The sequence below is a fragment of the Eptesicus fuscus genome, chromosome 5 (assembly GCF_027574615.1).
Source record: "Eptesicus fuscus isolate TK198812 chromosome 5, DD_ASM_mEF_20220401, whole genome shotgun sequence".
Taxonomy (NCBI): Eukaryota; Metazoa; Chordata; class Mammalia; order Chiroptera; family Vespertilionidae; genus Eptesicus; species Eptesicus fuscus.
In genome coordinates, this window is record NC_072477.1 from 90,624,688 (window position 1) to 90,647,615 (window position 22,928).

The 22,928-nt window shown below is 39.2% G+C and overlaps 1 protein-coding gene across 1 annotated transcript in view; it reads left to right on the forward strand.

Moving 5' to 3' along the window:
• Positions 1-22,928, forward strand: part of MIPOL1 (mirror-image polydactyly 1) — a 344,977-nt gene that overhangs the window by 138,614 nt on the left and 183,435 nt on the right. The window contains exon 10 of the mRNA XM_054716560.1: positions 5,908-6,015. Coding sequence (XP_054572535.1) covers positions 5,908-6,015 — 108 coding nt within the window. The remainder of the gene's footprint in view (positions 1-5,907; positions 6,016-22,928) is intronic.

Sequence of the window (22,928 nt, forward strand, 5' to 3'; positions counted from 1 at the left end):
ATCTTATCTATTGTTTTATTACCTAGTGGTAAAGTTCATATAGGAAAGAGTGGATAAATTCTTGGCTTAGTATATATTTAGTTTAATTACATTGACAATTCACCCAACAATGATAAATTAGTTTTTTCAATGTTTTATTGTCATTATAAACTCAATAAATTAAGCCTATTTTATGTACCAATATATTGAAGTTACTACCCTTTGTGATGTTCAAATTATCTTATCTTAAGGTACTGGGAGCTTTTCAAGTTAGCTCCTGAGTCCTTTCTGAGTCTCTTTGATAGTTACTCAATTTTGATCGTTAATACAAAACTGCCAAGAACAGATGTTCCTGCATTATATTGTGTATTTCTTGTCTAAGACCTGGAATCAGCCATATATCCATGGAGTTCTTAATTTTAGTCAGAAATGGTACTTGGAACCCACAGTCTAGGTAGTAGCTAGGTAGTAGGGGTACTCATTGCTGCTGGGTTTGCTATTGTTCCTAGCCTTTTTCAATGGACAAAACTAGGAGACACACACACACACACTTTTTAAAGATAAAACTCATTGGATCTTCCTACTGATTCTTCTAATTCAAATTCTCGATTAAAGGAATTTTAATTAACTTATTAATCATTCATCTATGTCTTTTGCCTCTTGTGGTGAGAATCCAGGTTCTCAAGGACACTGTGGCAAGATATAGATAGCATTTACTTAAGTTTAATTTGAGTATTAACATTTTTAAAGTATAAAATATATAAGAAAACTTCTAGGTCAAATTTATGCATTAGAACTGTTAAGAATATTAATATTTAGCAGAATATGAACAGGGAAGATACTATGTTATTTTAATTGTGTCAGTTCAAAAGGAAACTGTTTAAAACTATTATTTATTACTTGATTTAGGGATATCTTCTCAAGCATTTTTCATTCATTAAAGTAGGGGGATCATTAAACATCTGAAAGTGTAGCCCTTTGGGACACTTGCCACTTTGGTCCCTGGGCCTTATCTTCTCTCCTTATACTGCCTGACTCTGGAAACTGAGCCCAAGAACACAATGTGGATAAACGCCCTCAGTGCAAAAATCACTTTATTATTCTTAAGCTTTACCTATCACTTTGCTTACAGTATTTTTAAAAATTGGCCTGGAATTGCCTTCCACCCATCTTTTCAGAAAGAATGAAAGAACATCAAATGAAGAAATAATATAGGGTTGAATAAATCTAAATAAATCTTAAGTATAGTTAAATATAAATCCAAAGTGTATTTGATGAGAGCATTTATGTATGTTTTTATTCAGTTCAAAGTTATTGTTGGCTTACCACAGTTTGATTCCTAGGTCAATGTTGAATTTAAACCTCATAAAGAAATTAAATTAAATTAAACATTTCTCGAGCTAGAGTGAGTGAATTCTTTTTGTGCATCTTGTAGATAGGAAAGAAGTCTCTATCCTTGGACCATTTCTAATTTACATGGGAATACAAAAAATAGGTGGTCAGACAACTTGTAACTATGGTTTCTAACTTTCACCAGATATTTCTACTTTCATTCTTTCCTCCCTCTTTCACCTCTTTCTGCTTCTGAAATCACATACCCCAAATAAGCTCAACTTGGATGGAATCTGTTCCATGAAACATTCCTTTACCCCCATAGCCAAATCTATCTACCCCATCTTTGTAACTTCATAGTTCATATTTAGTCATTTTGTTTCAATACTCAATCATATATATATAAAAGGCTAATATGCAAATAGACCAAATGGTGCAACAACCAAACAACCGAACAACCAGTTGCTATGACGTGCGATGACCACCAGGTGGCACGTGCGGGCATGGTGGGCGTTGGCAGCAGGCAGCAGAGTGCGAAACATGGCAGGCATCAGCCCCGGAGGGATGGTGGAGCAGGTGAGCGGGGGTGCCAGACCAAGGCGGGGTGCCGGTCTCTGTCATTGGGGTGAGCCTCTGGTGGTTACTGAAAATTCTTTGCTCCCGCATGCCGCAGTCCCACCAGGTGCTTGCACCTGCTGCCAGCGCCTGGCGCCGGCCCCAATTGCCCCTCAGGGCTCCTTCACCTTCCCCTGCTCCTGAGGGGCGATCAGGGCCTGCAGCCGCCTTTCGCCTCCACTGCCAGCGCCAGATCCGCTGCTCGCACCCACTGCTGGTGCCGGCCCCACTTGCACCCGCAGCCAGTGCTGGAGCCGCTGCTGGCACCTGCTGCTGGCACCAGCCCTGCTCGCACCCGGTGCTGGCGCTGGCCCCGCTTGCACCTGCAGCTGGCGCTGGAGCTGCCGCTCGCACCCACTGCCAGCGCCTGGCACTGGTCCAGATCGCTCGGCGCCGTCAGCGGGTACGAGCGGCAGCTGCCAGCCCCTATCACCCTTCAGGGCTTCTCCACCTCCCCTTGCTCCTAAGGGGCGATCGGGGCAGCAGCCGCCACTCGCACCTGCTGACAGCGCCGGCTCTGCTCGCACCCACTGCTGGCGCCGGCCCTAATCGGCCCTAATCGCTTCGCGCCGTCAGCGAGTGTGAGCGGGGCTGGCACCATCAGAGTGTGGGAGCAGCAGCGGTGGTGGGAGCGGGGCTGCGGGCAGACAGGGGACCGGGGCCATGGCGGGAGAGGTTGGGTGGGGGTGCGGAGGATGGGCTGAGTGAGACCCGACCCTGTGCCCGCCGCAGCCTCACTGCCCACAGTTCCTTTCAAGGTGCACGAATTCATGCCCTGGGCCCCCAGTGCAGAATAATTTTGTACTAAGATTATTTGAAAATGTAGAGAATAATTGTAGTAGAGAATATTTTCTACTAGATCGTGATGCTTACTGTTATGTCTTACTTATTTTCATGCCTCATGATTTGTGTTTTCACTAAACACATTTGAACTTTGATTGCATTGCAACCAAATATTTTGTTACAGCTAAAAAGGGACAGATACACAGTTTAATTTGTAAGTCATGTGTTCCCTCCACACAAAAGCCAAATGATGTCATGTCACAAAGATTTTACTCATATCTTTTTTTAAAATATGATAGGTCAGTTAAGTTATCACATAACACATGGTGAAATAGACATGGCAATGTGAAAACATCCACCACTTTATATTATATTTGCAGAACTTAGTTTCAGCAAAAACTGTCTACTTCGTTAATACAGATTTTAAACATTTTGATTTTGTGATTATTATTTAATTTAATTTATAAATGTGTTTTGGTTTCATAATTGTATTAATATGCTGAGGCATGTATGTCCCAATTTGTATTTGTATATAAACATATTATATAATTTAAGTCAATATTAAGAGTCTGATATTCTTTTTTTGAAAAGGATTTTTATATTATCTTAGGAAATAATAATTCAGACTGCAGAATATTATAGAGATCAGAGGCAGAAGGAATCAATGTTAGAGTAGTAAGAAATGCCAGTTTGGATTATGACAGCATCTTGATTATAGCATAATAATAATTTTTAATTCATTATGACAACTAGCCATTTGTCAAATAATTTAGAAGTAGCTTTGCCTAGGTCTTGCATCAATATGTATAATTACTTACTGGTTGTTAATTATAAATATCCTAATTTTACAATAGATAAAGAGTGATTTATAACTTTTTCCTGAAAGCTGGATTTAGTACTTTTATTTCTTTAGCCAATTTCCCCATGTATGTTCATATGGTCCTGATTTGAAGCATATCAGTATACATCCTGCACAATTATTGTGTGAAATGTTTGATATATTCAATTTAAGATCTTGTATGCAATGACATGATATTTCAATGATTTTTTAACAAATACTTCTGTTAGCCCATTTATGCTTTTATTCATAATTTCTTTTTTTTTTACTCATATCTCATATGTTTCCAGGGGGTAAGAATGTCATTTCTCATGTTTGTTATCACTGGATTTACTTAAAAATAGGGTGTAGTCAAAATAGAAATTAAGAACACTTGTTTCCTTAACACTTCCAAGTCTTAAAAGCACTCTGTGGTTGTCACCTTTTCCCCCTGCACAATTGTTTCTTTAAATATTTATAAAAATCTGAAAAATCTTAATTTTTTTTTTTTAAATTACTTGATTGATTAAGGTATCACATATTTGTCCTCAACCCCCTCCCCCCGTTCCCTTCCCATTCCCCCCCACACACAAGCCCCCCTCCCCCTGTTGTCCGTGATCATTGGTTAGGCTCATATGCAAGCACCAAGTCCTTTGGTTGATCTATCTCCCTTGTCCCCACCCTCCCCTACTTTCCCTCTGAGGTCTGACAGTCTGATGGATGCTGTTCTTGTTCTTCAGTCTATGTTGTTCATCTTTTCCCCTAGATGAGTGAGCTCATGTGATACTAGGAATACACTTATAGGAACTGAAAATGAGACAAGCAATAATGGTTATGCTGAGAGGCAAATGAATCAGTCTGTAGTGAGTTTCTTTCTGGGCCAACAGTTCTTTTGAGTCCCGGTTTCTATGTCCAACAGTTGTTAATGTGTTCATAACAGCAATGATACTTCAGTTCTGGATGGTGGACAAACGGCGGTATTGCAGGTCCGACCCTCTCCGGTTTGGTCCTGGGCAATCTGCAGTGACGCACATCTGCTGACTGCTAGTATGGCAAGGCATCGTCAGTGTCTTCCATCTCTGGACTGTCTCTCCCCTGACTTCATGGCTGGAGCACTCCTGTCAATTCCCCTCTATCGCAGGAATCCACATGTCTCGGAGCTGTTCTCTGAAAACATACAAACACACTCTCGACCAAAAGTTAATAAAGGAACATTTTCTATGAATTTGATTTGCGATCCTTTTTCATTTTTTTGCCCAAATGATTTTCCTTTGGCTTGTTTTGACACCATGTATGTTTTACCTGGGTGACTTGCTGTTAGCATTACAAATGAAAGTTAATTTTCTAAAGTAAAAATTTTCTAGATGTAATTTATTTGCAGGATATTTTTCCTTACATGATATTCTTCTACTATCCCCCCTTTTTTGGTTTAAATATTGGGTGGCTTTTGGAAATTTTATGCTGTAATCTTGATAGCTTTTAAATTTTACTTTTTTGCACTAAAATGTGACTGCTTTAGGTTCATTATATGTTATGCAATTTTACCATGAGATGAACTACCAATAAAAATTTTAGTTAACACTTTAGTAACAGCTTTTTTGTCCAGTACAATTGATTTTTCTAGAGTATTTGCTTATTTTGGTTGGCCAATTTAAATTAGTCTGAAAACTTGACTACTATTTTACTGTCAAATTTAATATTCTAACAACCATCTTGTTTTACCCTGTAATTATTAGTGGAGAGGATTATTTGCCTTCTTGAGTAGGCCCTGAGCATTCCTGGTGCTAGGCTGGATTTAGATATCCTAGACCCCAGTTCCCCGGATCATGGGTGCAAGACATCTCCATCAAGTCTTGTTGCGGTGAGAGGGCATCTGCTGTCGGCCAAGTCTCTGTTACCTGGGTCCCGATTTGAGCTGGGCATGTGAAGCTGAGCAGCCATGGGGGCAGGAGATTTATTTTTTTATATATTTTTTCTTTTTAAAAGTTAAATAAAAAATTCAAAGCAGAATACCACAGTTTATTTATAATCCAATATGATTTTTAGAAGCATCATTATATTCAGCCAGTAGATATATAATGAAAACCATTTAGTTAATGAAAAAATTTTTTAATGTAGTTTTATCTTAACTTTATAAAAATAATTATGATTTTCTAACTTGTATGGTAATGTTTAGATTAGTAAAAAAACAAACTGAAAGTTGCAGTTGAATAGCAGAGTACTATAAACAGTATTTTATTCATATTCAACATTACTGTTAACTTACTATTCTCTTTGCAAAAGATTCCTTTTCTTTAAGAATACAGTGGCATTAATTCATGTGACTTGATGAAAAAAATACTACAACTCCTTTACTTAATGGGATTCTTCCCCTGTGGCAGTGCAAACGGCTGGAGCAAGAGCTTCATCATCTGAAAGAGCAGAACCAGACTTCAGCAAACAACATGAGACATCTGACTGCTGAAAACAACCAAGAACGTGCTCTGAAGGTAAATCTCTGTTCCTTCTTGCAGGCAAATTAAGGTTGTAAGCCCTTGGTGCCAGCTCTCTGTGCTGCATATATCAGTTGTGTACATTTCAGCAGAAGTGAGCTGTGGTGTTTGCCAACAACCCCTTCTTTAAACACAGATACAGCACCCTTCTGCCGTGGTATTATCTTACCTCATGTATGTGTACATGAAAACAACATATTTTCTGGATTTTGAGTGATATCTATTAATATTTTTTGGTACATGTTCATTCTGTTTCAGATTTTTATAATACATTGTTTCCTTTTGTGGTTAATAAAAAGTGGCCACACTAAGAGAAAAAATTAAATCATGGACTTTTCTTCCCATAATATTTATTACACTAATTTTTTTAATGACTTTAAATATTAGTTACCCACAGAACTGACACCCCTTGAAAGGAATGTAAATATGTTTGGGAATTGAAATAGTAATATAAAATGTTGCTTATTACCAAAAAAGGAAAATATATTCTACTAGAATTTGAGACAAGTGAAGTGAACATTTCATGACAAAAAGTTCTGTTTCTTGTAATATAGATCCAATAATTATGAAAAAGGACATTATTTTAATTCTACTTACAGTATTTTTTTTTCCTTATGACTTTCCATTCTCCCTTTTTAACTTTTCCCCAGTTCCTAGCATAGTGCCTGAGACCTAGTAATGGTTCCTGCCCTCAAGGTGCTAACATTCTCATGAACAGGTTAAAAGTAAAAGCAAAAACATACCCCTGGGAAACATAAAAAAAATCCCTCACTGTTGATACTGTGCAGTAAAAAAAGATGTGCTGTCTGGGAGATTATTTAGTACTTTGTTGTCTTGAATTCATTCGTTGTTTCAGATTACAGAAATTAGCACTGTAACTCACTAAGCCTGAATTATCTATTAAAATCAAGAAAGTATTGGTATTTTGATGTGGAAAATATTTTTAATGTGTCTAAAAAGTATGAGATTTGGTGAAAATCAGACTTTTCCTACAAAATGTATTTAGCTTCATTTTGAAACTCTCAGTGGTGGGTTTTGTTTTTATTATTTAACTAGAGGCCTGGTGCATGAAATTCGTGCACAGGGTTGGGGGTCCCTCAGCCTGACCTGCACCCTCTCTAATCCGGGAGCCCTCAGGGGATGTCCAAACTGGCAGTTGGACATCCCTCTTGCAACCCGGGACCTCTGGTTCCTAACCACTCATCTGCCTGCCTGCCCTAACCATTCTGCCTGCCTGCCTGATCCCCCTAACCGCCCTCCCCTGCCGGCCTGATTGCCCTAACTGCCCTCCCCTGCCAGCCTGATCTCCCTAACTGCCCTCCCCTGCCAACCTGGTCACCCCTAACTGCCCTCCCCTGCCGGCCTGATAGCCCCTATTAACTTTTTTTTTTTTTAATCTTTTCCCCTTCACACACAATTGTATTTGACTTCCTTATTGGCTTCTCCCTCTCACACAATTTTTCTCTCTCCTTTATGTAACACTTTTTCCTACTGACTCATCATTTATAAACTTTTCTTTCTTCCTTATTTCCTACTTCTGTTCCATCATCCTTCTTCCCATATTTCTCCTACCCTCCCTCCCTCCCCACATTCCTTCTTTCCTTTATCTTTACCCCTGCCCTCCCTCTCCTTTTCCTTCCTTCCCACCTTAATTCTTTCTCCACTTCCTCCCTCGGACCTGCTTTGCTCCCTCCCCCATTTCTTCCTTCTTCCCATTCTCCTTTTAAGCTCTACCGGCTCCCCGTTAAAACTTTCTTCCCTCCTTCTTTCTCTCTCATCCTACCTTTCCCATACATTCTTCTCTACTTCCACTGTTTTAATATCTATCCACCTGCCTAATTATTCGCTATCATTTATCTTTTTCTTTTCTGACTCCTACTTTTAAAATCTGTCCCCAGTGCACAAGTATACTGATTTTCATGATAGCTCCTACAGTTCACTCACACGTCCTCTTTCCTTCTTTAACGCTGCTCTCTACTGGCTCCTCCTTTATAAGCTTCTTCCCTCCCTCCCTCCCTTCTTAAAGCTTTCGTCCTGCTCCCATTCCCTGCCTGGGACACCTGGCTCAGTGAGGGTGGCCGAGGCCCACGTATCCGGGCGCTATTGCTGCCGAGAAGCAGGAGCGCCTCCACCCAGAAGGCCTCGGACCGTCCACCACTTCATCCTGGACCCGTGGGCACCTCCCGCCAACGGCCCACACCGGGGGCCACCACCCCTCCTGCATCTGGGTGGGGGTCCCGCCCCATCCCTCGCTGGGCGCACCTGCTTCCCCCGCCCCCGCCCGCGGTCACCACCCCCTCCTGCGTGCAGCCCCGCGTTTCCTTCCCTTTTCCATTTCTGTGTCTTTTTCTTGATCTCTTTCTGTATTTCTGTTTCTCCTCTCAGCATGTCTGCATGCAGGCCTGCCTTCCTCTTCCTCTCCTTTCTTATTCCCTCCTTTGTATCCTATCCTACCCCAGGCCTTGCAGCTGCCTGAGCACAGGGTGGGGATGCAACCTGCTGATCAGGTCATGACATGATGCTGTAACAGATAATTTGCATATTTATCTATTATTAATAGAGATGCACTTTTTCTTCTTTTCTTTAGAATTTATGGGTAGATCAGAACAATAAATGGAAAATAAAAGACTTGTAGATTTCTGTGATTATTAACCCTTTGCACTCGCTTGCTTTTTTCTTGAGCTGCTACCGATGCTAACCTTGTCGAGTCACACTTGACATCCGAGTGCAAAAGGTTAATTAATTATCCCAAGAAATTGATTCTTGTATGAGTAAAATTTTGTATAGTAAATTTTAAATATTTGCAAATTGAGAGTAACATTGTTTTTTTGAAACTTTATTGATATTTTTGGCAAAATTACAGATATCCTTATTTTTCTACACCTTGCCCACCTCCTTCCAGCCCCCGTGCCCCGTTTTCTCTGGCCATAAACAACTGTGTGTGTGTCTATGTGTCAAGTATAATGTTCTTTGACTAGTCCCTTCACCTTCTTTCATCCAGTTCCCCAATACCCCAACACCTTTCTCTCTTCTGACAGCTGTCAGACTGTTCCATGTACCCATGCCTCTGTTTCTATTTTGTTCATCAATTTACTTTGTTCATTATATCCCACATGTAAGTGAGATCAATGTTGGCTATTGTAAATGATGCTGTAATGAACATAGGGGTGCATATATTCTTTTGAATTAGTGTTTCAAGATTCTTAGGCTATATTCCCAAAAGTGAGATCACTGGGTCAAAAGGCAGTTCCATTTTTAATTTTTTAAGGAAGCTCCATACTGTTTTTCACAGTGGCTTCATTCTCACCAACAGTCTGCATTCCCACCAACACTGCAGAAGGGTTCCCTTTAATCCACATCTTCACCAGCACTTGTTTGTTGATTTTTGATGATAGCCATTCTGACAGGTATGAGGTGATATCTCATTGTGGTTTTGATTTGCATCTCTCTGATGGTTAGTGATGTTGATCTTTTTTTCACATGTTTGTTGCCATCTGTATGTCCTCTTTGGAAAGAGTCTATTCGGGTCCTTTGCCCATTTTTTAATTGGATTGTTTGTCTCCCTGGTGTTGAATTGTATAAGTTCTTCATATAATTTGGAAATTAACCCCTTATTATATGTATCATTGGCAAATACTTTCTCCCTTGCAGTGGGTTCCAAAACAGAGAACCCAGAAATAAACCCATGCCTTTATGGTCAATTAATATTTGAGAAAGGAGGCAAGAACATACAATGGAGTAAATAAAGACAGTCTCTTCAATAAATGGTGCTGGGAAAGTTGAACAGGTACATGGAAATAAAAAGAAACTAGACTACCAACTTATACCAATACATAAGAATAAACTCAAAATGGATAAAAGACTTAAATGTAAGTCATGAAACCATGAAAATCCTAGAAGAAAACATAGGCAGTAAAATTTCAGATAATTCTTGTAGGAATATTTTTGCTGATATATATCGTAGAGCAGGGGAAACAAATGGTAAATTAAACAAATGGGACTACATCAAACTAAAAAGCTTCTGCACAGAAAAAGAAAGTTAAATTGTTTTAAAGGCAGGCTCTGTAATCTTGTGTTAATTTATTATCAGCATTAGGGGACAGATTTCATAGCTCTATGTGATCTCACTATTCCCATTTAAAACAGGCCCTAAAATGGAAATTCTAGTTTGTGAAATGCATAATTGCATAGTCTTTACTCTGGCATTTTTTATTGTGTGTTTGTGTTAAACTGAAATAAATGGCAGCTGCTATTAATGGAGAGAAATACATGCACATTTCTAAGAAGTTATTAGAATTAGAAGGCAAGGTGTAGACCAAAAGAAACCTGGAAGTTAAAACGAAACAAAACCAAAACCCTATAAAATAGAAATCCTTGTAAACCATAGACTATATAATTTAAAGTAATATATAAACAAAACTACAGTTTTACTCCTGAGAAATATATTACATTAAAATCTTTTCTAGTGGCTTATTTTTTTTTTTTTTGCAAAAGTCTCAAAATTTTTCTGTTGTGTTTTAGTCCTTCATAACTTTATCCATTAACTAAGCCAACTTAAAATTTTTGTAGAATAAAGATGGAAGAATTCATATTTTAAAAATCATAAATTTAATCTTTTTAAAGCCCCTGTGCTCATTTTAGCTCTTTAAAAAATGTCTTGTATAAAACATTTTTTTTAGTTATTTTATGCCATATTTCCTCCTGTGAAATCTAAAATTTATTACGAAAATTAGGTCATTTATAAGACATCAGCTGTATTCTAAATCAATTTTTAATTTTTTATTTTGTCCTTATTTAGTTTTCTGTTATTGCATTCTGTATCATCAAGTTGCCTATATAAGTTAGGAATAATAAGTTTATTAACAAGCTACCTGATGAATTAATTGTCCGTCTCCTTTCTGAGTAATAATTCTATCTTTTACAATTTACTTACAACTATCATTTCTTTTGTTTGCTAACTTGTTTAACATTCAGATAGTATCCAAATGAGCTTTAGGAAGACTTTTTAAAAAGAGTTATTTTCTCTGGAAGCTTTAAATCTGCCAAAAATACTTCTAGTATTTTATCATAAGTGGTACTATTGTTAATTTCACTAATAAAAGTAAACTTGAAGAGTGAGGGCTAAAAATTCATGTTTTATTTCATTGTGTTACATTGGAATTCCTAAAGGAAACAGTCCTAGAGTTATGTTTAGGAAAAGTCTTAAGTTAATGGTCAAGCCTTACATAGAACTTTCCAGTTGATAATTTTGACAAATACACAATTATACAAGGAAATACTTTTTAATAATCTTACGCTTTTAAATAACAATGTGTTTATTCTAATAACCAGAAAATTATTTCTAAATTTTTTTGTGGTAAAGCATAAAATTGGATTTTTGGTGATCATTTATACATTATTTTTGAAAAGTAGCATGGAATTATACTATTATAGTAGCTAAATTGCTAGCATGACACTGTTTCCCTACTTTTATAATATTTGCAATTTTCCCAAATAACACAATGCTACATATAGAATATGAGACTGAGAGTTAACATGAGAAAACACACACACACACACACACACACACACACACACACACACACACACAAATTATTTTATTTCTTTAAAGTTTGTCCACTTATGTTAAGAAATTGGTTTCTTGAAGAACACAGTTTTGGTCATTTAATGTTTTTAAAATAAATTTAGATTAGCCATAAATACACAGACATCAGACTTAAGAAATTTTTTGTATATGCTAATTTTTCCTCTTTTATTTGTTTACCTTTCTTATCACACATCTTTAACTTCCTACAATTGGACTTCTCCACTGTAATTCCATTGGAACCCATTCTTTCTGAGATTATAAGTGATCTCTGATGATTAAACCTGTGAAACTTACCATTCCTTATCTTACTCAATATCCCAGTAAACCTAACTAGAACATATTTCAATCTTTTTGGGTTCTCCCTCTTGAAATAATTTTTTTGTAGTTCTCTGTTACTATATCCTCATTTTTTCTTGATTGCTGTTCTTTAGCTGTTTTCTCTTTTTCTGTGTATTTATAAAGTATAAATGATCATCTGGGATATGTGGTTAGGCCCTTATTTTTCTTTATTTAAAAAAATCTATTTTTTAGAGGAGTTTTAGGTTCACAGCAAAATTGAGCACAACATGGAGTTCCAACATATCCTTTTGCCCTAATACATGCACATGCCAGTAGCATCCAGCAAAAGGGTGGTACATTTGCTATTATCCATGAACCTACCTCTGTGTAACTCAAAGTCCATATTTACATTAGGGTTCACTCTTAGGGTTGTATATTCTTGACAGATGTAAAGACATGTATCTACGATAGTGGTATAATGCACAAGAGTTTTACTTTGAAAATCTTCTGTGCCCTACCTATTTATTCCTCCCTCCCCCAAGACCTGCCAGCCATTAATCTTTTCACCATCCCCATAGTCCTGCCTTTTCCAGAATGTCATGGTGTTAGAATTAGTAGAGCATGTAGCCTTTTCAGATAGGCTTCTTTCACTTAGGAATATGCAATTAAAGTACCAACATATTTTTTCATGGCATCATAGGTCATTTCTTTTTAGTGCTTAATAATATTCCATTTTCAGGATGTACCATAGGTTATTTATCCACTCACCTACTAAAGGATATCTTGATTGTTTCCAGATTTTAACAATTATGAATAAAGCTGCTGTAGATATCCATGTGTAGGTTTTGTGTGCTCATAAGTTTTTCAACTCATTTGGATAAATGCCAAGGACTGCAATTGCTGCATTGTGTTTAATAATATGTTTAGTTTTATAAAAATTGCCAAACTGTTTTCCAGTGTGGTCATACTATATTTCACTCCCACCAGCAATAAATGAGTTTCTCTTGCTCCATATTCTCGCCAGCATTTGTTTGTTTGTTTGTTTTTATTGTGGGCTTGTCTCTTCAAATTTCATCCATTTCTATATCACTTATTATTTATATCCTAATGACTGCCTTGTATGCCTTCCACTTGGATGTCTTAATGTCTCCTTAACCTTACCAAGTTTGAAACCAAATCCCTAATTTGACTCCCTCACCCTTCTCTTCTCCTTAGGAAGAAGTCAGAACCTGGTCAAACACTATTGACTAAATAATTGAAAATTTATTCCCAATTCTGTTTTTCTTTATTTGCTTTTATTGTAGAAGCTATTGAAGGTTCTCAGCCTTTCTTTTTGCCAATGAGGCATAAGAGGAATTCTAGTAGGAGGGGGAAGAAGTTGGAGTGTCTCTGAAAAGTCTCAGGCACCATTCCTTCCTTCATTTCTCCTGGAGCACTTATGCGCTGCCTGGAACTGCAGCATCTATTTTATAGCCATGAAAAAAAAAAATGCCATCATTGAGCCCCTTAGTGAGTGGACCACTTCGAGAACATTAGCACCTATACCTGACTTATTTTTCTGGTGACAGAAATAGTGCCTATATTTTAAATCACTCTTTATAGTTTTTTATTATGTACTTCCAAATTGATCAATTAATATGTTAAGGGCTCAGACTGTTTTGTCTTCCAGATGGAAAGTATAGTGTCAGTCACTGGTGACTGACTGGGTGCTTAACGTGTTAATATCTGTTAATTAATGGTACTACCATTCTCCCAGACATAAGCTAATACAATTAACATAATCTTCATATCCTTTCAAGCTCTCAGTTATAGTTTGTCAATCCTGCAATAGTGATTTCTTCCCTACTTTTTTCTTAATTATCCTACTTCTATCCTCTGTCAAGTTCATGATCTAGACAGTAATGATACCCTTCTAACTTAACTTTTCTGTCCCCAGTTTCTCACCTCTTTAATCAGTTGTCACACTTCCATTAGCTATCATTACAAAATAGATAACACTTTTCTACTGAAAACACTTCACTAAGTCTTGCTTTTTAAGCAATGTAAGAAAATAGAGATATCCTGAATGACCCTCCTGATAAAAACAATTAATAAGGACAGTATCTATACTAATAAAAGCCTAGGTGGCCCTCACGACCTCACATCATCACAAGATGGCCACCCCCATGTCGTCACAAGATGGCTACCCCCATGTTGTCACAAGATGGCCGCCACAAGATGGCCGGCAGGGGAGGGCAGTTGTGAGTGATCAGGCCGGCAGGGGAGGGCAGTTGGGGGCGAACAGGCTAGCAGGGGAGGGCAGTTTGGGGCGATCAGGCTGGCAGGGGAGCAGATAGGTATCAACCAGGCTGGCAGGGGAGTGGTTAGGCTGGCAGGCAGAAGCAGTTAGGGACAATCAGCAGGCAGGCAGGCAGGCTAGTGGTTAGGAGCCAGCAGTCCCGGATTGTGAGAGGGACATCTGACTGCCGGTTTAGGCCCGAACTGGCAGTTGGACATCCCCTGAGGGGTCCCAGATTGTAGAGGGTGCAGGCTGGGCTGAGGGACCCCCCCCCCCCCCCAGTGCACGAATTTCGTGCACCAGGCCTTTAGTGTATATTTAGATATATATATATATATCTTCACCCAAGGATATTTTTCCATTGATTTTTACAGTGGAAGGGTGGGGGATAGACAGAGAGAAACATCAATTTGAGAGAGACACATCAATTAGTTGCCTCCCTCATGTGCCCTGACTGGAACTGGGGATCAAGCCTACAACTGAGGTACATACCCTTGACAGGTATCAAACCTGGGACCCTTCAGTCTAAGGGCCTAAGCTCTATCCACTGAGCAAAACCGGCTAGGGCAAAATTTATATTTTAAGAATATTTTACAGCAACATTACTCAGAAGGTAAGAAGATCAGGAATTTGAAAAGGCCCTAAACAAAGTGGAAATGGGACACACACACACACACACACACACACACACACACACAGAAAATAAGTGATTGCCTGAAGTGGTCTTTTATCTTGAGTGCATTCGTCAAACCTGGGTAAATTTGAATTCCATTTTAATGGCTTCAAGGGGGAGACAGACGGGAGAGAGAGTCCAGAGCCTGTGTAAGCCGGAGTGTAACGAGGTATGCTCTCCTGAAGCTGGTATCCTAGATAGCCACAGCCTTAATGTCAGGTAGAGTCAAGCCCTTTATACAAAATAAGAGAGCAAGTTAACTTGACTTTCTTGACTGTGGAGGGGGAAGCAGCACTGAGAATATATGATCTGCAGTTCCTTTTCAGGCAGGTTAAGAACCACACAGGTTGCCTGAATTGTTGTTGTCTGTATGATCCTAAAAGCTGAAGATTTCGTTTAAAGTATTCCTACCCTGAAGGGGCCCATAGACAACAGATAAAAGAAAATTACCTTCACCTTAGACCTTTAATCTTCCTATAAAGTTTCAAAGTTCCTGAGCTATCCAAAAAACATGTAAGAGAAAAAGGCACTTCTAATGAACTTCAGCAAACACACAAGGCAGTAGAATCATGTATTTCAACAAATGGAATACAAGTGTTTAAGTAAGATCTTTCAAAAGAGGTGCTTGAGCCCAGCTGGTGGGGCTTAGTGGTTGAGCATTGACTCATGAACCAAGAGGTCACTGGTTCGATTTTCGGTCAGGGCACATGCATGGGTTTCAGGCTCAATCCACAGTAGGGGGCATATAGGAGGCAGCCGATGGATGATTCTCATCATTGATATTTCTATCTCTCCTTCTCCCTTCCTCTCTCTGAAATCAATAAAAACGTATAAAAAAGAAGTGCTTGAGCAAGGAAAATGACTAAAAATGATCAAAGGAATTTGGGTAAAAACTAGATGAAACTTACAGAAATTAAAATAATTAAAATTAAACAGCAAATAGGTTGAACAGCAGATTTCAGAGTTTAAGAAACTGTTAGTGAACTGGAAGATAGAGTTGAACAAGTATGGCAATGGAAGTCAGAGAGACAGAGGAGTAAAAAATATAAAAGGGATACTAAAAGACACGAAAGATAGAGTGAAAATATCTAAAATCTATTTGGAGTTCTAGAGGAGATAATATAGGGAACAGTGAAAAGGCAAAATCCAAAGCAATAATGACTGATAATTTTCCAGAATTATCAAATGATACAAACCTCAGATCTAGGAATACCAAACGAATTCTAAGTATGAAGAAATTGCAGAACATCAGATTTAAAGACAAACTGTTAAAAATAACCATTAGAAAAGACATATTTATAAAGGAATGGCAGTTATATTCACTGACTTATCAATAGTAATAATGAAATAATATCTTAAATACACTGAGAGCAACAAGGGGAATAATTTTTTAAACATACACAAAGAAAGTAACTTCAAGAGGGAGAGTAAAATAATGGTTAGATAGATTTAAAAAATTAGTTGCTTTCTATTTTCTGAAAAATGTAATCTAAATCTAAGGATGAAATTTAGGATTCCACACTAGTTTTAGCTTGGTTTTTCTTTTCTCCTTTTTTTAATCTTTCTTTAGTATTGATAAATCCCAACCATCCCCCACTACTTAGAGCAGTGGTTCTCAACCTTTCTAATGCCGTGACCCTTTAATAGAGTTCCTCATGTTGTGGTGACCCCCAACCATAAAATTATTTTCGTTGCTACTTCATAACTGTAATTTTGCTACTGTTATGAATCGTAATGTAAATATCTGTGTTTTCCCATGGTCTTAGGCGACCCTGCTAGCGGTTCTCAACCTGTGCCTATATTCCATTGGGTGTGGTGGTAGAAAGAACATTGGTGTAGATGTCAGACACCTGTTTTCTTGTCCTTGCTCTGCCATTAACAAACTATATCATCTTTGTCAAATTATTTTATATGTTCAAAATGAGGAGGTTGAAGCTGACGCAAAATGTAAGGACATATATACTCTAATTACATGTTTGTACTCAGGCATTTTAAATTCTATTTAATTTTTTAAGAACAAATGATGGGATTGCTTTTTTAGTCTCTCTTTCTATAAGTTCACTATTGGTGTATAGAAATGCCATAGATTTCTTGGCGTTAATTTTGTATCCTGCTACATTGCCAAATTCATTTATTAAGTCTAATAATTTTTTGATGGAATCTTTAGGGTTTTCTATGTACAGTATCATGTCATCTGCAAATAGGGACAGTTTTACTTCTTCTTTTCCAATTTGGATGCCTTTTATTTCTTCTTCTTGTCTAATTGCAATGACTAGTACTTCCAGTACTATGTCTAACAGGAGTGGTGAGAGTGGGCATCCCTGTCTTATTCCTGTTCTTAGGGGAAATGGTTTTAGTTTTTGCCTATTGAGTATGATGTTGGCTGTGGGTTTGTCATACATGGCTTTTATTTTGTTGAGGTATGATCCTTCTATTCCTACCTTGCTGAGAGTTTTTATCAAGAAAGGGTGTTAGATTTTGTCCAATGCCTTTTCTACATCAATTGATATGACTATGTGATATTTATCTCTCAATTTGTTTATGTGATGTATCACGTTTATTGATTTGTAAATATTGTACCATCCTTGCATCCCCGGGATAAATCCTACTTGGTCATGGTGTATAGATTCAATGCATTCCCCATTAAAATACCAATGGCATATTTCACAGACCTAGAACAAACTTTCCAAAAATTCATCTGGAATAAAAAAAGACCCCAAATAGCTGCTGCAATCCTGAGAAAGAAGAACAAAGTAGGTGGGATCTCAATACCAGAAATCAAGTTGTAATACAAAACCACTGTTCTCAAAACAGCCTGGTACTGGCACAAGAACAGACATATAGATCAATAAAATAGAATAGAGAACCCAGAAATTGACCCAAACCACTATGCTCAATTAATATTTGACAAAGGAAGGCAAGAGCATACAATGGAGTCAAGACAGTCTCTTCAATAAATGGTGTTGGGAAAATTGGACAGATACATGCAAAAAAATGAAACTAGACCACTAACTTACACCATGCAAAAAAATAAACTCAAAATGGATAAAGGACTTAAACATAAGACGGGAAACCATAAAAATACTAGAGGAATCCACAGACAGCAAAATCTCAGACATATGCCGAAGCAATTTCTTCACTGATACCGCTCCTAGGGCAATGGAAACTAAAGAGAAAATAAACAAATGGGACTACATCAAAATAAAAAGCTTTTGCACAGCAAGAGAAACCATCAACAAAACAACAAGAAAGTCCCCATAATGGGAGAACATATTGGCCAGTGTTATCACTGATAAGGGTCTAATCTCCAACATTTACAGGGAACTTATACAACTTAACAAAAGGAAGATAAACAACCCAATAAAAAAATGGGTAATGGACCTAAATAGATATTTTTCGAAAGAAGACAGAAGGAAGGCCAAGAGACATATGAAAACATGCTCAAAGTCACTAATTATCCGAGAGATGCAGATCAAAACGACAATGCAGTACCATCTCACACCTGTCAGAATGGCTATCATCAACAAATCAACAGACTACAAGTGCTGGCGAGGATGCGGAGAAAAAGGAACCCTTGTGCACTGCTGGTGGGAATGCAGACTGGTGCAGCCACTGTGGAGAACAGTATGGAGTTTCCTCAAAAAACTAAAAATGGAACTCCCATTTGACCCAGTGATCTTACTTCTAGGAATATATCCCAAGAAACTAGAAACACCAATCAGAAAGGATATGTGTACCCCTATGTTCATAGCAGCACAATTCACCATAGCTAAGATTTGGAAACAGTCTAAGTGCCCATCAGCAGACAAGTGGATTAAAAAACAGTGGTACATCATTCTACACAATGGAATATTACACTGCAGTAAAAAAGAAGGAATTCCTACCATTTGCAATAGCATGGATGGAACTGGAGAACATTATTCTAAGCAAAATAAGCCAGTCAGAGAAAGAGAAATATCACATGATCTCACTCATTTATGGAATATAATGTACAACATAAACTGATGAACAAAAACAGATTCAGAGACAGAGAAGCATCCATCAGACCGTCAAACCTCAGAGGGAAGGTAGGGGAGGGTGGGGGTAAGGGGGAGACTTGTATGCATGCATATAAGCCTAACCAATGGATACAGACAACTAGGGGGTGAGGGCATGAGTGGGGAGTTGGGGGGGAGGCGGGCAATGGAGGGATAAGGATACATATGTAATACCTTAATCAATAAAGAAATTAAAATAAAAAAAGAACAAATGATGGTAGTGGCTCTCTAAATTAACCAAGTTGGGTGACAATTCTCCCATGGGTTTTTAGTATTTCTATATGACCTATATTATATGGCCAGGGCAAAAGTAGGTTTACAGTTGTTCATATGGAAAATAATACAGTAATCCATACTAATAAAAGGGTAATATGCAAATTGGTGAGGACGCCTGCATGGGGCAACCAGGCCATCGGGGGGGCAGTGAGGAGCGACCAAATGACCGAACAGCAGGCTGTTTAGGGCCACCAGGCAGGCGGGGGGGGCAGTGAGGAGCGACCAAACGACCAAACAGCAGGCTGCGTGGGTGACCGGGGGGGTCAGTGAGGAGCGAACAGGCTGGCAGGGTGTGGCAGTGAGGGGCCGACCAGGCTGGCAGAGGGGGGCAGTGAGGGGCAACCAGGCCACCAGGGTGGGCAGTGAGGGATGACAAAGCTGGCAGGGAGGGCAGTTGGGAGTGACCAGGCCGGCACAGGGGGGCAGTGGGGGGCAACCAGGCTGGCAGAGGGGGGCAGTTGGGGGCAACCAGGCTGGCAGGGGTGGGCAGTTACAGGTGATCAGGCAGGCAGACAGAGGCTGTTAGGGGTGATCAGGTAGGCAGGTCAGTGGTTAGGAGCCAGCAGTCCTGGATTGTGAGAGGAATGTCCCAGATTGGAGAGGGTGCAGGCTGGGCTGAGGGTAGCACAAATTTCATGCACCGGGCCTCTAGTTAATAAATAATAATATAAGAATAAACTCTGTGTTTCTCGTACTCACAACTGTAAACCTTCTTTTGTCCCACCCTGTATATTTAGCATTTCTAACGTTCTTTGTTCTGAACTATGTTCTAAGATATATTTGTTTATCAGCCTTGGAAGATATCGTATCTTTCTCTAAAGCAGAGTATTGCTTACTACTCAATACAATAAAAACAGTATATCCCTCCCAGTCAGGCAGGTTGGCTGCAGCATATTGTGACAGATCAGGCTTCCTTCAGCTTAGAGTTATTTAACTGTGATGCAGCCCCACTGTGTGTGCATATCTACCTGGTCCCCCCTAGTTGTCCCCATGGGAGTTGGGAGACAAAGACAACCTTTACAAGCATGGAGCTTATCTGTTTGTGCTGTGCCTGAATAAACCAAAGTTCTTTGTCTGTGACCCAGAGTGTCTTCTGCCAGTATGCACAACACTGACAGGCTAATTGTTAGCTTGCAAGTAGCATACAAATGTCAGCCCCTTCACAGTTATTTAAAAAACATTTTATTCTTTCTCAATGTTTTCTCTTCCTCAGAATTATAGTCTGGATTTTCAGTTCCTATACTGTGTATCTATCACAAGTACATCTGTATACTCTCTTAACCCTTTGCACTCGCTTGCTTTTTTCTCGATTCCTGCTACCGATGCTAACCGTGTCGAGTCACACTCGACATCCAAGTGCAAAAGGTTAATACATAGATATATAAATCTCTTAATACATTCAAGTATATCAGGTGACCTAAAAATTTTGCATTATTATTATTATTATTATTATTATTATTATTATTTTAGGATCTGAACTGATTGCTCTGTGGGACATTACCAGTCCTGGAACCTACTTTAAATGTTGTTTGATGCATTCTTTTAGTTTCTCCTATGTTGAGTCACCTGTTTCCTGGATCCCATTTTTCTTCTACTTGATTTATGCTTTCATTTTGATAGAGCATATCCTATATAATAAAGAGGTAATATGCAGATTGACCATCATGCCCTCACAAGATGGTTGCCTATGACCAGGCCAGCAGGGGGGTTAGTGAGGGACAACCACACAACTGAACAAGCAGGCTGTGTAGGGCGACCAGGCAGGCAGGGGGGTTAGTGAGGGACGACCAAATGACTGAACAGCAGGCTGCATGGGGTGACCAGGCCAGCAGGGGGGCCGTGAGGGGCAACCAAGCTGGCATGGGGAGCAGTAAGAGGCAACCAGGCCAGTAGGAGGGGGCAGTTAGGGGCGACCAGGCTGGCGAGGGGGTAAAGTTGGGGGTGACCAGGCTGGCAGGGGAGGCAGTTGGGGGTGATTAGGCTGGCAGAGGGGTCAGTTGGGGGCAACCAGGCTGGCAAGGGAGGGCAGTTGGGGGCAACCTGGCCAGCAGCGGGGGGGCGGTTAAGGGCAGCCAGGCTGGCAGGGGAGGCAGTTAGGGACAATCAGGCCAGCATGCAGAGGCAGTGAGGGGTGATCAGGTCGGCGGGGGTGGGGGGAGCAATTAGGGGCGACCAGGCAGGCAGGCAGGTGAGTGATTAGGAGCCAGCCGTCCAGGATTGTGAGAAGGATGTCCCGGATTGGAGAGGGTGCAGGCAGGGCTGAGGGGACCCCCGCCCCCATGCACGAATTTCGTATACCAGGCCTCTAGTTATCTAATAGTTTCCTAAGAAAGGATACATGAGAGTTAAATTTTTAAAGACTGTAAGTTATTTTTTCAGGCTAGTTTCCAGAAGCAGAGTACTTGAATAAACAGTATGGACATTTAAATTCAGATTCCTGACCTTGATTTCAGAATTACTGAAGCAGAATATTTGACAAAAGAACCCAGAAATCTTGCATTTTAATTTTTTATTATTTTAAAAAAATTTTAAAAAGTAAATATCTGTTTTAAAATTTATATGTTCAGCCAAGGCCGGTTTGGCTCAGTGGATAGAGCATCAGCCTGCGGACTGGAAGGTCCCAGGTTCGATTCCGGTCAAGGTCATGTACATTGGTTGCGGGCACATCCCCCGGTGGGGGGTGTGCAGGAGGCAGCTGGTCGATGTCTCTCTCTCATCGATGTTTCTAGCTCTCTATCCCTCTCCCTTCCTCTCTGTGAAAAATCAATAAAATGTATTAAAAAAAATAAAAAATAAATAAATAAAATAAAATTTATATGTTCATTAAAACAACAGTGAGCTACATCACACCTATTGGAATGGCTAGAAACATACACTGAGTGGCCAGATTATTATGATCTCTGAATGCATAATAATCTGGCCACTCAGTATATATATATATATATAGATATATATATATATTAGAGGCCCGGTGCATGAATAAAGGCCTGGTGTATGAATTCGTGCATGGGTGGGGTCCAGCCAGCCTGGCCAGGGGGAGGGGACATGGGCGGTTGGCCAGCCTACCTGCTGGTCGAGGGACAATTTGCATATTAGCCTTTTATTATTTAGGATATACACTGAGTGGCCAGATTATTATGCATTCAGAGATCATAATAATCTGGCCACTCAGCGTATACTCTTAATACCAAATGTTGATGGGATGTAGAGAAACTGAATCTCTCATACTCAGCTGGTGAAATGTAAAGTGATGCAGCCACTCTGTGAAGCAGTTTGCCAGTTTCTTATAAACATGTACTATCATACAATCCAGCTATTGCATTGTTGGGTCTTATCCCAAAGAAAATGTATGTTGACAAAAATCATATACAGATATATTCATAGCAGCTTTTACTTGCAATTGCCCCAAACTAGAAAGAAGCCAGATACCCTTCAGTGGATCAACATACACACAATGAATGATTACTACTCAGCAATGCAAAGGAGCAATTGATTGATATATACAACCTAGATGCTTCACATGGGCACTATGCTGGATGAGAAACATAAATTTCAAAGGGTTGTATCTATATGATTCAATTTATATAAAAGTCCCAAAGTGGTAAAATCATTATGATGGAGAAAAGATCATTGGTTTTTTAGAGTTAGGGTGAAGACCAAGGTATGACAGTTAAAGGGTAACAGGAGGTTTCTTTGTAGTGTGGTAACACTTCTATATTTCAATTTTGTAATTTTAAAATGTCATAGAATTGTATATCAGTAAGGGAGGACAGGAGGGAA